Raw genomic sequence first — 14829 nt, 5'->3', positions numbered from 1 at the left:
AGGCGAGTGGCCACATGGTTGGTTGGGTTGGATTTCTTGGCCTGAGACCTGGTTAGACTGAGTGTTGTCAAGACTGGCTGGGTTGGATTGAGTGGCCTGTGGGATGTTTGGGTTGGGTTGAGTGTCATCAAGGATGGTTGGGTTGGTTCAGTGGCCTGAGGGATGATTGCGTTGGGTTGGTCAAGTGGATTCAAGGATTGCTGTTTTGAGTTAGTGGCCTCAATCCTCTGTCTTCCCATGGAACCACTAATCTCCAACACTGAGCTTCACCGTTGGGCCACCCGATATCTAAACCCACCTGATTTATCTGCTTACAGGTGAAGAACCTGACAGAGGAGATGGCCGGGCTGGATGAGATAATAGCCAAGCTGACCAAGGAGAAGAAGGCCCTGCAGGAGGCCCATCAGCAAGCGCTGGACGACCTACAGGCCGAGGAGGACAAGGTCAACACCTTGACCAAAGCCAAGGTCAAGCTGGAGCAGCAGGTGGACGACGTAAGCACCAGCGGCCCGGGGATGGGGCTAAGGAGCTCGATGGCATTACTGATAGGTTATTACTTCCTCACCGTTTGGTGCCTCTTTAGACTCTGGGGGATGTTGTGTCTGGAGTGGTTATCTCTGAGGGGTCCAAGGGCGGGTCCAGGGAGGGACCAGGGGGGATCAGAGCAGAGTGTCTCCGATGGAGGATGATCCATCACTGGGGGATTTCCCACTAAAAACGTCCTGCTGAGTGGACCCCGGCTTCCTGGATTCATTGTCTTTCTCTCTCTCAGTTGGAGGGCTCCCTGGAGCAGGAGAAGAAGATCCGCATGGACCTGGAACGGGCCAAGAGGAAGCTGGAAGGAGACTTGAAACTGGCCCAGGAGAGCATCATGGACCTGGAAAATGACAAGCAGCAGCTGGACGAGAAACTGAAAAAGTAGGAGCCTCCTTGTGTCACCAGCCAGCAGTCCTGATGCCCAGCCCCTCTTTGCTCTAACCCCTAGACCCCACTCCCTCCCGGAGCCAGGGGTAGAACCCAGGAGTCCTGGCGCCCAACCTCCCACTCTAACCACTAGACCCCACTCCCCTCCAGGAGCCAGGGGTAGAACCCAGGAGTCCAGGCTCCAAGGCCTCTTGCTGTAGCCACTAGACCCCACTCCCGTCCCAGAGCCAGAGAGAGAACTTGTTTTCTGTCTCCTTCAGGAAAGACTTTGAGCTCAGCGCGCTGAATGCCCGGATTGAGGATGAACAACTGGTCGTTGCCCAGCTCCAGAAAAAGCTCAAAGAGCTTCAGGTGAGGCAGGCTGGCTTGTACATCCCCAGAGCTGGGGTACAGAAACGCTCCCCACCTAGCTGGGCTGGTAAGAGGACGATCTCGGTGCTCGTCTCCTCTCCAGATTTACTCTGTGTTGCTTGGGGGTGTCTCCACAATCCCTCCTCTCCTTTCTCTCCGGTCTAGAATCAGGAGGGAGGAGCGCTCCTCCACTGAAAGTCTAGACCCGCTTTTGTCTCTCAGGAAAATTATTTCCTCTCTGCTGTAGAAAAGCAGGTCCCACAAGGGAGAAGATCTCATATTGGCCTGAGCCTATGGTCCTTTGCGTCTAGAACTTAGACTCCTTTTATAAAGATCTAGAACATCTGCGTGCTTCATTTGGCACGGTGGGGTCTAGATCTGTTTAAAGAAATCGGTTATCTGAGCTCTCTCCTGATTGAACAGCGAATCTCCAGAATCCGTATGGTTCCTTCCCTGCGCTAGAATGTCCACCAGCCGTTTTCCACACTGGGCGCTGTAGAGGCTGCTCAGGCCACTTCCTTCTAGACCCCCCGCCAATACGTGCGTTCTCGGATCTAGAACATCTGTGTGTTGTAGACCCAGTTCATTCTTTCCCAGGACCCAGGACGTCTACATGCCCTATGTGAAAATGGGTGTCTGAGATCTGGCTAATGACATTTGTTCCTAGAACTTTTCTGTCGTATCTACCATACGTCATGTTCTAGAATTGGCTGAGGACCTTTGTTCCTCTACCCCACGAGTTCCTGCCTGCTCTAGAGGGTGTGACGTTCTAGGCCTGTCTAAGCCCGTGGGTCTCTCTCCGGCTGCAGGCGCGCATCGAGGAGCTGGAGGAGGAGCTGGAGGCAGAGCGCACGGCCCGGGCCAAGGTGGAGAAGCTGCGCTCGGACTTGTCGCGGGAGCTGGAGGAGATCAGCGAGCGGCTGGAGGAGGCGGGCGGCGCCACCTCGGTGCAGATCGAGCTGAACAAGAAGCGGGAGGCGGAGTTCCAGAAGATGCGGCGGGACCTGGAGGAGGCCACGCTGCAGCACGAGGCCACGGCCGCCACCCTGCGCAAGAAACACGCCGACTCGGTGGCCGAGCTGGGCGAGCAGATCGACAACCTGCAGCGCGTCAAGCAGAAGCTGGAGAAGGAGAAGAGCGAGCTCAAGCTGGAGCTGGACGACGTCAGCTCCAACGTGGAGCAGCTGCTCAAAGCCAAGGTGCCCCGGGGGCAGGCCCATGGAGGGAGAGGGGCCATGGGTAGTGGGAGGGGCTAAGGATGGAGGCGCCGATCCTAGCTGTGAGGGCAGCATCAGTGGGGGAGGAGCCACTTCCCCCTACTTAGAACCGGTGCTCACGAGGGCCCGGCAAAGGCAGGAGGGAGGCGCGGCCGAAGCCAGTGGGCAGCGCTAGCGCGACGGGGGAGGTGCCTCTCTTTCTGCCGCCCTCCCAGGTTTTCAGGGTCTCCTTTTCCTGTCGCTCCTTCATTCTCCCGTTGGTTTCTTCCCCTCTTCCTTCCCTTTGCCGCCCCGACGCCTCCCCTTCCCCAGGCCAACCTGGAGAAGCTGTGCCGGACGGTGGAGGACCAGCTGAACGAACACAGGACCAAGTCCGAGGAGGCGCAGCGTATGGTGAACGACCTCACCACCCAGCGTGCCAAGCTCCAGGCTGAGAACGGTGAGTGGGGAACCCCTGCCCTGCCCGCTGGGAGCCCTCCGTCCCCCTACACCCCTGGGACCCTTCACCACTGGTATCCCCTGCAAACGTGGGACCCCCCCCGTGCCCCTGGGACTCCCTCACCTGCCCTTGAGTCTTGCTGCATCCTCCTGAGCACCCATAAGGGATGTGCCCTCTGGGAGCCCCCTCCTGGCCCCCCATGTCCCTCCCTCCCCCCTGCATCCCACACACCATGCACGAGCCCCTGAGCCCTCTAACCCGCCTCCCCGCCCTCTGCCCCTCCCTGGGGGACCCCCCACGCCCCTGGGAGCCCCCTCCTGGCCCCCATGCACTGGGGTGTGGGGTCCCCGCGAAGGATGGTCCCTGGTTTCCTCCTGCCGCGCCCAGGCGAGCTGGCCAGGCAGCTGGACGAGAAGGACGCGCTGGTCAACCAGCTGACGCGGGGGAAGCTGACGTACACCCAGCAGCTGGAGGATCTCAAGAGACAACTGGAGGAAGAGGCCAAGGCAAGGCCAGGCTGGCAGGGGCTGCGGGTCGGGAGTGAGGGGCACCGGCAGAGCTGAGAAGCCCAGAGTTGGGCTGGCAGGGGGTTGCGGGTCGGGAGTGAGGGGCACCGGCAGGGCTGGGCTGGCAGGGGCTGCGGGTCGGGAGTGAGGGGCACCAGCAGAGCTTCGGGGGGCAGGGCTGGGCTATCAGGGGGTTGCGGGGCTGGTGGGAGGGGCACCGGCAGAGCTTCGGGGGGCAGGGCTGGGCTATCAGGGGGTTGCGGGTCGGGAGTGAGGGGCACCGGCAGAGCTGAGGAGCCCAGGGCTGGGCTGGCAGGGGTTGCGGGTCGGGAGTGAGGGGCGCCGGCAGAGCTCGGGGGGGCAGGGCTGGGCTAGCAGGGGGCTGCGGGTCGGGAGTGAGGGGCACCGGCAGGGTTGAGGAGCCCAGGGCTGGGCTGGCAGGGGTTGCGGGTCGGGAGTGAGGGGCACCGGCAGAGCTCTTCGTCCCCCACGCCAGGCGAAGAACGCCCTGGCGCACGCGCTGCAGTCGGCCCGGCACGACTGCGACCTGCTGCGGGAGCAGTACGAGGAGGAGACGGAGGCGAAGGCCGAGCTGCAGCGCTCGCTCTCCAAGGCCAACTCCGAGGTGGCGCAGTGGAGAACCAAGTACGAGACGGACGCCATCCAGCGGACGGAGGAGCTGGAGGAGGCCAAGTGAGTGGCGGGCGGCTTTGCCTCTCCCCATCCCCTCCCTGCCTTCCCCCCGTCCTGGCACCGTGTGTAGAAGGCTCTAGAGCCTTCCGGAACATGAGGATCCCGTGTGGCAGGCCAGTGTTTTGGATGTTTTGTCTAGAGCGGTCTAGAACCCTTCCATTGCCCCATGCTTCCAGTCCTGGTTCTTTCACCCTCTCATTCAAGCCCTCCTTTTTTCTTTTTGTTCCCTTGTTCTTTTATCTTTCCGTGCATTCTCTTATTCATTTGTTCTTTTTTCTTTCATCTGCTCCTCTTGTTTCTCTCATTCATTCTCCCCCCCCCCCTTCATTCTCTTGTTTGTTCTGTCATTTTTTCTTTCTTTCTGTTGTTCTTTCATTCCTTGCTTTGTTTGTTCTGTCTTCCCATCTCTCTTGCTTCCTTTCTTTCTCTTGGCTTTTCATTTCTTTGTTCTTTCTTCTGCCTGTTCTTTTTTCCTTTCATCCTTTTTCATTCTTTTCTTCCTTCTTTCATTCCTTCTGTTTTTCCTTTTTTATTGTTTGACTCATTCTTTTTCTTTTTTCCTTTCATCTTCCTGTTCTTTCTTTCTTCTTGTCCTTTCTTTCTGTTCATTCTTTCTTCCTGATTGTTTGTTCTTCCTGTTCATTCAGATCCAGACTAACATGGCTACCCCTCTGATACTGTTCATTCTTGTTTATCCTTCCCTTCCCTTTCATCCTCTCTTATGCTTGGTTCCACATTCCCGCCATCTCTCCTATTTCCTTCCATGTTGCCCTGAAGTGGAGGTGTGTCTCTCTCTCTATTCCACACCATGAACCAGAAACTCCTTTTGTCTTGAATGGTCTAGAACAGAAGGTTCCCATGCATCCGGCCAGTGTCTTGGTCATGTACAGCTGAAAGATTTTCTACAATGGTCTAGAGCAGTCTAGAACATCATAATCCCACATGTCAAGCCAGTGTCTTGGTAATTTTCTATAGGGAACTTGCCTAGAATGGTCTAGACCATCAGGCCAGTGTCACTGGCATTTTTCTGCTATGAATCCCCCCCGCCCCGTAACTCCAAGGCCCAGGGAGGTGGGGAAGAGCCGAGGTCACTCTTTGGTGACTAATGGTGTCTGTCGCCCCCCGGTGGCAGGAAGAAGCTGGCGCAGCGGCTGCAGGAGGCGGAGGAGGCAGTGGAGGCCGTGAACGCCAAGTGCTCGTCGCTGGAGAAGACCAAGCACCGGCTGCAGAATGAGATCGAGGACCTGATGGTGGACGTGGAGCGGTCGAACGCCGCCGCAGCCGCTCTGGACAAGAAGCAGAGAAACTTTGACAAGGTGGGACAGGGGGAGGAGGGGAGAGAGAGAGAGAGAGAATTGAATACAAAGCCAAAAAATAATAAATTAAATAAAACCAAGGAAGGAAGGAAGGGAGGAAGGAAGGAAGAGAGGGATAAAACAGAATGAATGAAATAGATCAAAGACTAGAAGGAAACAAAGGACACAGAGCACAGAAGGAATAAAATCGAGCCTAGGAAAGAAAGAAGCAAAACCAAATATAAGTAAAATAGAGCAAAAAAATGGAAGAAAAGTAAAAATGAACGAGAGGGCAGGAGCCAAAGACTAAAAGAGAGAACGAGAAAGAGCCAAAGAAAAATAGAATAAAAGGCCAATGAACAAATGAATGAAACAGAGCAAAGAGGGACTTAAATGGAGGCAAAAGGTAGATAGGGTGAAAAATGGAAAGAAAACGAACTAGAGCCAAATAAAGAACGAGTGAATGAAACAGAGCCAGGGAATGAATGAAACAGAGCCAAGGAGTGAATGAAACAGAGCCAAGGAAGCAAAAAATAGTTTTCGGCAACCAACACTTGGGTATTTTGGGGCAGAAAACATTCTGATTTGGGTTGCTGAAGGGTGAAAAATATTTGTTTCCCCCAAAAGTCACCATTTCCACCCCTCTCCCAGCTTGTTCTCCTTTCGAAGATGGGGGGACCATAATATCTCAGAGCTTACGAGGTGACTTGATTATGGTCTACAAGGATCGACCTAGGCAAGAGGTTTTCTGGTAGGGCTCTCTTGAATCTCAACGCCCAAAGGAGAACGAGACCCAGTGGCTGGACTCTGAAGCACAACATGTTCAGACTAGAAATAAGGTGGAAATTTTTCACGGGCACAGAAATTAACCCTTAGAACAGCCAACAGTCACGGAGTGTGGGGGAGTCCGGCTCTGCACCCCTCTTCCTGGGACTCACCGGGACTCTCAGCCAGCCAGTAAAACAGAAGGTTTATTGGACAATAGGAACACAGGCTACAGCAGAGCTTGTGGGCACAACCAGGACCCCTCAATCGAGTCCCTCTGGGGGTTCAGGGAGCTTAGATCCCAGCTTGGGATTCCCTGCACTGCACCCCCCAGCCCCAAACCGACACTGACCCCACCCTCTCCCGCCGGCTCCCTGCCTTTGTCCAGCTTCCCGGGCAAAGGTGTTGACTCCCCCACCCCCCTGCCTGGCTCAGGTTCTGTCCATCACCTAAAGTCCTCCCCTGCTCTCCCAGTCACTGTGCAGACAATCCCTACTGCATCACACCAGCCCAGGCCGACGGCGGCTTCTCCATCACTTGGCATCTTTAAATCAAGAACTGGCGTCTCTTAAGACATGTTCTAGCTCACCTGTCAGGAAGGGCTGGAGACATGGGTGACTGGGCTTAGAATCTATGGAAAGGGGGAGAGACCGAGGAACGGGAACGCAGGAAGGAATGAAAAGCTAGAGGAAAGGGGAGAGAAGGGAGAGGGGCCCAGAGCAGGGAGTTGTCTCTGCTGAGCAGAGGGCTCCTCCATTGGCGTGACTCTCTCACCCCCACCCGCCACCCCCAGATCCTGTCCGAGTGGAAGCAGAAGTTCGAGGAGTCGCAGACGGAGCTGGAGTCGTCGCAGAAGGAGGCGCGGTCGCTCAGCACCGAGCTCTTCAAGCTGAAGAACGCCTATGAGGAGTCGCTGGAGCATCTGGAGACCTTCAAGAGAGAGAACAAGAACCTACAGGGTGAGAATCTCCCCAGCACCCCCTGCCCCCGCTCCCAGCAGCACAGCACCTCCTGGCCCCATGCTGGGGTAGGACGATCTCCCGTCCTAGCCATGACCCACCTCCCGCTTAGCGCGGTCTCTCTCCCCCTGCAGAGGAGATCTCGGACCTGACGGAGCAGCTGGGAACCAGTGGGAAAACCATCCATGAGCTGGAGAAGGTGCGGAAGCAGCTGGAGGCCGAGAAGATGGAGCTGCAGGCGGCGCTGGAGGAGGCTGAGGTGAGGGGCACGGCCGAGCATCCCTTCCAGAGCTGTGTGGGGCTCAGCCGGGAACCCCCTGGCACCAGCTCTGCCTCTTCTGATTTGATTTTCCCTTTCTCTCTTTCCAACCCTTTCCCGGTCTTCCCCTCTCATTCACCCTTGCCTTTTTCACTCATTCTTTTCTTCTGACTGCCACTTTTTCCATTCTTTCTTTCTTTCTTTCCATTGATTTCTCCTTCCTCTCTCTCTTTGCTTTTCTTTATTCCTTCTTTCTATCTTTCCCCTCATTCATTTCTTCTCTCTCTTTTGGTCTCCATTCCTCTCCTCCTTCATTCATTTCTTCTTTCTTTCCATCTCTGTCTTTCCAATCCCTTCCCCATTCTTTCCTCTTCATCCACTCTTCATCTTCCACTCACTCCTTCCTTCTCTCTGTCTTTTTTCATCCTTCCTTTAACATATTTCTTCTTTCTTTCTTTTTCATTTGGGATTTCATTTTCCTCTCTCTCTCTTTCCAATCCTTTCTCCATTCCTTCTATTTCATTCACTCTTCCTTTTTTCATTCATTCTTTAATTCTTTCTGCCTCATTTTTCATTCTTCCTCTGATATATTTACTCCTTCCTTCTCTCTCTGCCTCCCCTCTCCTTTTCTTTCTTTCTTTCTTTCTTTCTTTCTTTCTTTCTTTCTTTGTATTAACCTCTCTCTCTCTCTCTTCTCTCTCACTTATTCATCCTCCCTCCTCCCCCGCACCCCCCAGGCCTCTCTGGAGCACGAGGAGGGGAAGATCCTGCGGGCCCAGCTGGAGTTTAACCAGTTCAAGGCGGATTTCGAGCGGAAGCTGGCGGAGAAGGACGAGGAGATGGAGCAGGCCAAGCGCAACCACCTGCGGGTGGTGGATTCGCTGCAGACCTCGCTGGACGCTGAGACGCGCAGCCGCAACGAGGCGCTGAGAGTCAAGAAGAAGATGGAGGGCGACCTCAACGAGATGGAGATCCAGCTGAGCCACGCCAACCGCATGGCGGCCGAGGCCCAGAAGCAAGTCAAGCTGCTGCAGGGATTGCTCAAGGTACCTCCAGGAGTCGCTGTGCTATGGGGGGGGTCCCAGTGGTTCCCGGTCTCCCAGCCTGGCCATGGGGCACTGTGCTGTGGAGGGGAGGGTCCTGGCCATGACCCTTCTCCCCACTCATGGCCTGTTCTCCCTCCACCCCAGGACACCCAGATCCAGCTGGACGACGTTGTCCGGACCAACGAGGACCTGAAGGAGAACATCGCCATCGTGGAGCGACGGAACAACCTGCTGACGGCCGAGCTGGAGGAGCTGCGAGCCGTGGTGGAGCAGACGGAGCGCGCCCGGAAACTGGCCGAGCAGGAGCTGATAGAAGCCAGTGAGAGAGTCCAGCTGCTCCACACCCAGGTGAGAGAGACGGGGACCCCCGACATCTGACCCCTACAGCGGAACCCCCTTCGGGCCACGACAGAAAACCTGGCCCCAGCAGCGATTCCCATCACTGACCCATGTGAGCTTCCCTGTTCATTCGCGACAGGAGCCTAGAACATTGACACTGCCCTGTTGGGTCTGGAGAGTCATCTAGAACATGACAGCCATAATCTAGGGTGTGGGTGCTGCTGTGTTGGGGTTGGATTGTAATCCAGAACCTGAGCAGCACTTTGCTCTAGGAAGTGGTCTAGAGCATCGATACTGCCATTTTTGTATCTGGATAACCATTTAGAATGTGATTGCCACTTGATTTGTTCTAGATAATAGTCTAGAATATCCACTCTGTCTGGAAAACAGCCTAGCACTGGGTCACAACCATATGGGCTTCCCTGTTCATTCAGGACAGGAATGGTTTTGGGTGATGCTCTGGAACATGGCTAGAGCTCAGCACTTTCTGGATAGTAGTCTAGAAGATGGCCATTGCCAAGTTCATTCAGAATAGTCACCTAGAACATAGTGGCCATTTTATTTGTTCTGGATAATACTCTGAAATATAAACAGCATTTTATTTGTTCTGCATAATCATCTAGAAGATGGTTATCACCCAGTTTAGTCTGACTACGAGTCTAGAACATGACAAACATGTTTTGAGTGAGGCGATAGTCTAGAATACACGTATAATAGGGCCAATGTCCTGATTGCTTGGGGGAAATTGTCTAGAACTTGTCTGGGTCAGGTAAAATAACATTCTGGAATGGGATCACTGCACCATTTGGCTGGGGCAATAATGTAGAACGTTTGGGTGGGGTGACAGTCTAGAATATGATAATTACTCCTTTTGTGCAGATAGTAGTCTAGAATATGCCCATTTTGAGTGAGATAAGTCTAGAAAATAGTCACTGTCCTGTGTGTGAGAGACAAGAGTTTCTTATTTGTCTGGTGCCACCAGCTGATTTTAGGCCAATCTAGAACTTGGGTCTCAACAACCACCCCCTGATTCCATTTAATTCAAGATCAAGGGGCTAGAACATTTAGGGAGTGGCATTTCTCCCAGAGAGGCAAATCTAGAACAGACCTGCCAGCATGGGGTTCTAGCCCACCAGGGAAGGAGCTCAGATGGCTCTGATCCTGAGCTGTCAGGGAACCCTGTCTAGATCTGATGGAACGATGCTCCTCTGAGCTTATCTCCCCTCACCCACTGATCTAGAACACCAGCCTGATCAACCAGAAGAAGAAGATGGAGGCGGATCTGTCCCAGCTGCAGACAGAGGTGGAGGAGGCTGTGCAAGAATGCAGGAATGCCGAGGAGAAGGCCAAGAAAGCCATCACCGACGTGAGTGCGAGGGAATGGGACACGGGGCCTTTCCCCTCTAGGGGGCACCGGCTCCGATCTGGCCCCAGGGTGGGGGCACTGGCTGGCTCGGGGGGCAGGGAATGACTCTTCTTTCTGGCCGGCAGGCGGCGATGATGGCGGAGGAGCTGAAGAAGGAGCAGGACACCAGCGCCCACCTGGAGCGGATGAAGAAGAACATGGAGCAGACCATCAAGGACCTGCAGCTGCGGCTGGATGAGGCCGAGCAGCTGGCCCTCAAGGGCGGCAAGAAGCAGCTGCAGAAGCTGGAGGCGCGAGTCCGGGAGCTCGAGAACGAGCTGGAGTCGGAGCAGAAGCGCAACGCGGAGAGCATCAAGGGCCTGCGCAAGTCGGAGCGGCGCATCAAGGAACTCACCTACCAGGTACTGCTGGGAGGGGAAACAAGAGGAGCTGCAAATCTTGCAATCCAGAACACAAAGGATGTGCTCCAGAATGAGAGTCACCTGCTTTAGAGCACAACGTGTGCTCTAGAACCTGAGGTGCGTGCCCCAGAACTTGCAGTCTAGAACGTGAGTTGTCTGACATGGAACACAAGTAGCCTGCCCCCAAACATGCGATCTGTTCTCTAGAACATACGACACATGGCCCAGGTCATGTACGGTTCTATCCAGAACATCATCCTAGATGTTCTGAATCGCAAATACCTGGCTTCTGACCACCCCACACTAGGACTTGGGCATCGCACTCAAGACACATGCTACAGAATTGTTTGCCGGTCTAGAACATCTTACTGATCATTGTAGACCTCGGTGAGCATGTCCTGTTCCAGAAACCTCTGCACCAGAACACACGCTATCCACTCGAGAACGTGGGACATGTGGCACAGAACATAGCCTGATCTATGCTAGACCATAGATGACCTAGAGTCATAGATCCAAGGTCAGAAAGGACCATTGTGGTCATCTAGCCAGATCTCCTGTATATTACAGGTCACAGACTTCCCTGACTCGTTCTAGAATAGTTCTCACATGTTCTAGAGCAGGGGTGGGCAAACTACAGCCTGCGGGCCCGGCCCCCAACCTCCCGGTCCGGGAGGCTGGCCCCCGGCCCCTCCCTTGCTGTCTTCCCCTCCCCCGCAGCCTCAGCCCGCCCCGCTGCTGGCGCAGTGCTCTGGGCGGTGGGGCTGTGACCTCCTGGGGCAGCGCAGCTGCAGAGCCGGCCTGACCCGGTCTCTGTGCTGCGCGGTGGCAGCGGCGTGACCCGGCTCCAGCCAGGCAGTGCAGCTGTAAAGCCGCCAGCCAGCGGTGCTCCAGGCAGCGCGGTAAGGGGGCAGCGAGCAGGGGGCGTTGGATTGGGGGCTGGGTCTTTTGGGGTGGTGGACAGGGGGCGGGGACGTGGATGGTGGTCGGGGAAGCAGGGGTTGGATGGGGGCAGGGAGTTTGGGGGTGGTCAGGGGCGGGGACGTGGATGGTGGTCGGGGAAGCAGGGGGTTGGATGGGGGCAGGGGTCCCAGGGGGCAGTCAGGAAGGAGAGGGGAGTTGGATGGGGCGGCAGGGGGCAGTCAGGGGACAGGGAGAAGGGGTGTGTGGATGGGGCAGGGGTCCTAGAGGGGCCGTCAGGGAACGGGGGGGTTGGATGGGGCAGGAGTCCTGGGGGGGCAGATAGGAGGTGGGGGCCGGGTCACGACCCCTCCCCTGACCGGCCCTCCATACAATTTTCCGAAACCCTCAGGCCAAAAAGTTTGCCCGCCCCTGTTCTAGAGCCCAGCACACCCATCAGCCCTCAGGATCACCATCCACTGCCTCGTCTCAAACCCTGCGTGACATCCCCACGGGTTAGCCCCATATTCCACAACAACACCCGGGAGTGTCTCAGCCTCCCCGGCCATCAGGCTCCTACCCGGCCTGCTCCACACCCAGCTCCTAACTGGCTTGGCTTTTGGTCTAGAACATGGTGGATCTAGAAACCATCACCCCTCACACTGGCCTTTCTCAAGCCCAGAGCAGGGCTCGGCCACCTGTGGGACGGGTGCCAAAGGCAGCACGCGAGCCGAACCCAGACCGGCAGTGGGCTGAGCGGGGCCAGGACCCCGGCAGGCAGCACCGGGCCATTAAAAATCCTGCCCGGCCCGGCCCGGCCCTGCCCGGCCTGCTCTTCTCCGCCCCTCCCGCCGGCGTCGCACGCGCGTCCCCGCCCCCTGCCTTCCATCCCTCCCACCGGCGTCGCACGCGCGTCCCCGCCCTCCGCCCCTCACCCTAGCTCCTGGCCAGACCCTGCACCCCAGCCCTGTGCTCGGTGCAGAGAGAGGAAGGGAACGGGCCAGAACCAGGGAGAAGGTGGGTCCCTGCTCTATGTGGGCAGGGCCGGGACCCCAGACCGGCAGTGGGCTGAGCGGGGCCGGCAGCTGGGAGCCCGGCTGGCAGGAGCTGGCGGATGGAACCCCTGAGCGGCAGCGGGCTGAGCCGTTCAGTCCACTGCCGACATGGGGTCCCAGCCGCCGGCCCGCCCGGCCCCTGCCGCCCTGGGGTCCCAGCCGCCGGCCCCGCCCGGCCCCCTGCCGCCCTGGGGCCCCCGCCGCCGGCCCCGCCCGGCCCCCGGCCGCCCGGGGGTCCCGCCCGCCGGCCCCGCTCGGCCCCCTGCCGCCCTGGGGTCCCGGCCGCCGGCCCCACCTGGCCCCCTGCCGCCCTGGGGTCCCGCCCGCCGGCCCCGCTCGGCCCCCTGCCGCACTGGGGTCCCGCCCGCCGGCCCCGCTCGGCCCCCTGCCGCACTGGGGTCCCGGCCGCCGGCCCCGCTCGGCCCCCTGCCGCCCTGGGGTCCCGGCTGCCGGCCCCGCTCGGCCCCGTGCCGCCCTGGGGTCCCGGCCGCCGGCCCCGCTCGGCCCCCTGCCAGCCTAGGTGAACAGAACCCCAGGCCGGCAGCGAAATGACCGGGCCAGCGGCATAAAATCAGCATTTTAATTTAATTTTAAATGAAGCTTCTTAAACATTTTGAAAACCTTGTTTACTTTACATACAACCCCAGTTTAGTTCTATAACATAGACAGAGAGAGACCTTCTACAAACCGTTACAATGTACGACCGGCGCACGAATCCGTGAATGAGAGTGAATCAATGAAGCCTCGGCACGGCACTGCTGAAAGGTGCCGACCCCTGTTCTAGATCACAGGTGCCCCAGCAGCCCTTGGGTTTTAGATGGGTCTAGAGTGATCTTGGGGCTCTTTTCTTACCACCCCCACTTGAGGAAGCACAAATAGACTTATGGTCACAAACGGAGGTTGGGGATTAATCCAGACCCCCATGGTTCTCGAGCAGCTGGGTTCTAGAGCCACTGGCTGAATCCAGAATTTCTTTCCCCCTCCCCCTCTCATCTCTCCAGACTGAGGAGGACAGGAAGAATCTGATCCGTCTCCAGGACCTGGTGGACAAACTCCAGCTGAAGGTCAAAGCCTACAAGCGGCAGGCCGAGGAGGCGGTGAGTGTCCAGAACTTCCATGATGCATTCTGGAATCCAGACCTCCTCCTCCTCCTCCCCCGGGCCCCAGAGCCCAGATGGACGGGCAGGGGGACTGTGCAGTGGGTGGATAGATGGAGAGTTGATAGAAAGGTTGGATGAGAAAATGGAAGAATGGGTGGATTGTAACCAATCAGTACAGGGGGGCTGGCCCCCTCCTAGTTTTCCCTGAGCCCTTATCTGTTGGAAATCCAGTGGTGGGTAGTTCCACAGGTTAACACATCCCATTTCCGTCTCTGTGTCCCCAGTGGGACAGGCACCCCCTGCCTTGGGGCAGTAGCCAGGTAGGTGCAGGGCCCTGGCCATGTGAACGCTGGGCTGCGCTGCACATCCAGTGGGGGGCAGTTCCACAGGGTAACGCCCCGGTTCCTCTCCCCCGGCAGGAGGAACAAGCCAACACCAACCTGGCCAAGTTCCGGAAGGTGCAGCACGAGCTGGACGAGGCGGAGGAGCGGGCCGACATCGCCGAGTCCCAGGTCAACAAGCTGCGGGCAAAGAGCCGGGACATCGGAGCCAAGGTGAGCCACGGAGGGGCTGCCCCGCCCCCTCCTCTGACCCCTCCCCACCCCTCTTCTCCTCCCCATCGCCCCGTCTCCCCCCCCCGTCTTTGCCCTCGTATTGACACTCGCTTTCTCTCTCTGTTCCTTTGCAGAAGGGGCTGAACGAGGAGTAACTCCCGTGAACCCCCCGGCAGCCCCCCGGTTGCGACTGACAGACCCCGCCACCCCGACCCACCCCTGCTCTCTGTATATCAGCGTCGGCCCCCAGGCCCCTTCCAGACTGTAGAATAAAATGCATTGTACAGCACCGTGCACTCTCCGTGTGACGTTAAACAAACACGCCCCATGGCACAGCGCCCCCCGCCGAGCCCCACCCCCGGCTCACCACAGCTCAGTGCCCCCCCCGCCGAGCCCCGCCCCCGGCTCCCCACAGCACGGGGCCCCCGCCGAGCCCCTCCCGGCTCCCCACAGCACGGGGCCCCGCCGAGCCCCACCCCGGCTCCCCACAGCACGGGGCCCCCGCCGAGCCCCGGCTCCCCACAGCACGGGGCCCCGCCGAGCCCCTCCCGGCTCCCCAGCGCACGGGGCCCCCCGCTGAGCCCCACCCCCGGCTCCCCACGGCACCGGCCCCCTGCCGAGCCCCACCCCCGGCTCCCCACAGCACGGGGCCCCCCGCTGAGC

At 57.9% G+C, this 14829-nt stretch overlaps 1 protein-coding gene across 1 annotated transcript in view; it reads left to right on the top strand.

Annotated features, from left to right (window-relative positions):
- The window catches only part of LOC120380516 (myosin-7), a 28867-nt gene extending 14419 nt beyond the window's left edge, over positions 1 to 14448 (top strand). Inside the window, exons 23-39 of the mRNA XM_039498279.1 lie at positions 318 to 494; positions 773 to 918; positions 1185 to 1275; positions 2085 to 2474; positions 2805 to 2931; positions 3319 to 3437; positions 3934 to 4130; positions 5263 to 5446; positions 6984 to 7149; positions 7284 to 7408; positions 8146 to 8454; positions 8599 to 8802; positions 10034 to 10159; positions 10285 to 10560; positions 13514 to 13609; positions 14032 to 14166; positions 14301 to 14448. Coding sequence (XP_039354213.1) covers positions 318 to 494; positions 773 to 918; positions 1185 to 1275; positions 2085 to 2474; positions 2805 to 2931; positions 3319 to 3437; positions 3934 to 4130; positions 5263 to 5446; positions 6984 to 7149; positions 7284 to 7408; positions 8146 to 8454; positions 8599 to 8802; positions 10034 to 10159; positions 10285 to 10560; positions 13514 to 13609; positions 14032 to 14166; positions 14301 to 14321 — 2889 coding nt within the window. The 3' untranslated portion in view covers positions 14322 to 14448. The remainder of the gene's footprint in view (positions 1 to 317; positions 495 to 772; positions 919 to 1184; positions 1276 to 2084; positions 2475 to 2804; positions 2932 to 3318; positions 3438 to 3933; positions 4131 to 5262; positions 5447 to 6983; positions 7150 to 7283; positions 7409 to 8145; positions 8455 to 8598; positions 8803 to 10033; positions 10160 to 10284; positions 10561 to 13513; positions 13610 to 14031; positions 14167 to 14300) is intronic.
- The last annotated feature ends 381 nt before the right edge of the window (positions 14449 to 14829 follow it).

The sequence above is a fragment of the Mauremys reevesii genome, linkage group 13 (assembly GCF_016161935.1).
Source record: "Mauremys reevesii isolate NIE-2019 linkage group 13, ASM1616193v1, whole genome shotgun sequence".
NCBI lineage: Eukaryota > Metazoa > Chordata > Testudines > Geoemydidae > Mauremys > Mauremys reevesii.
Note: the sequence above shows the minus strand (reverse complement) of the source record. Positions and strands in the feature narration are given on the sequence as shown.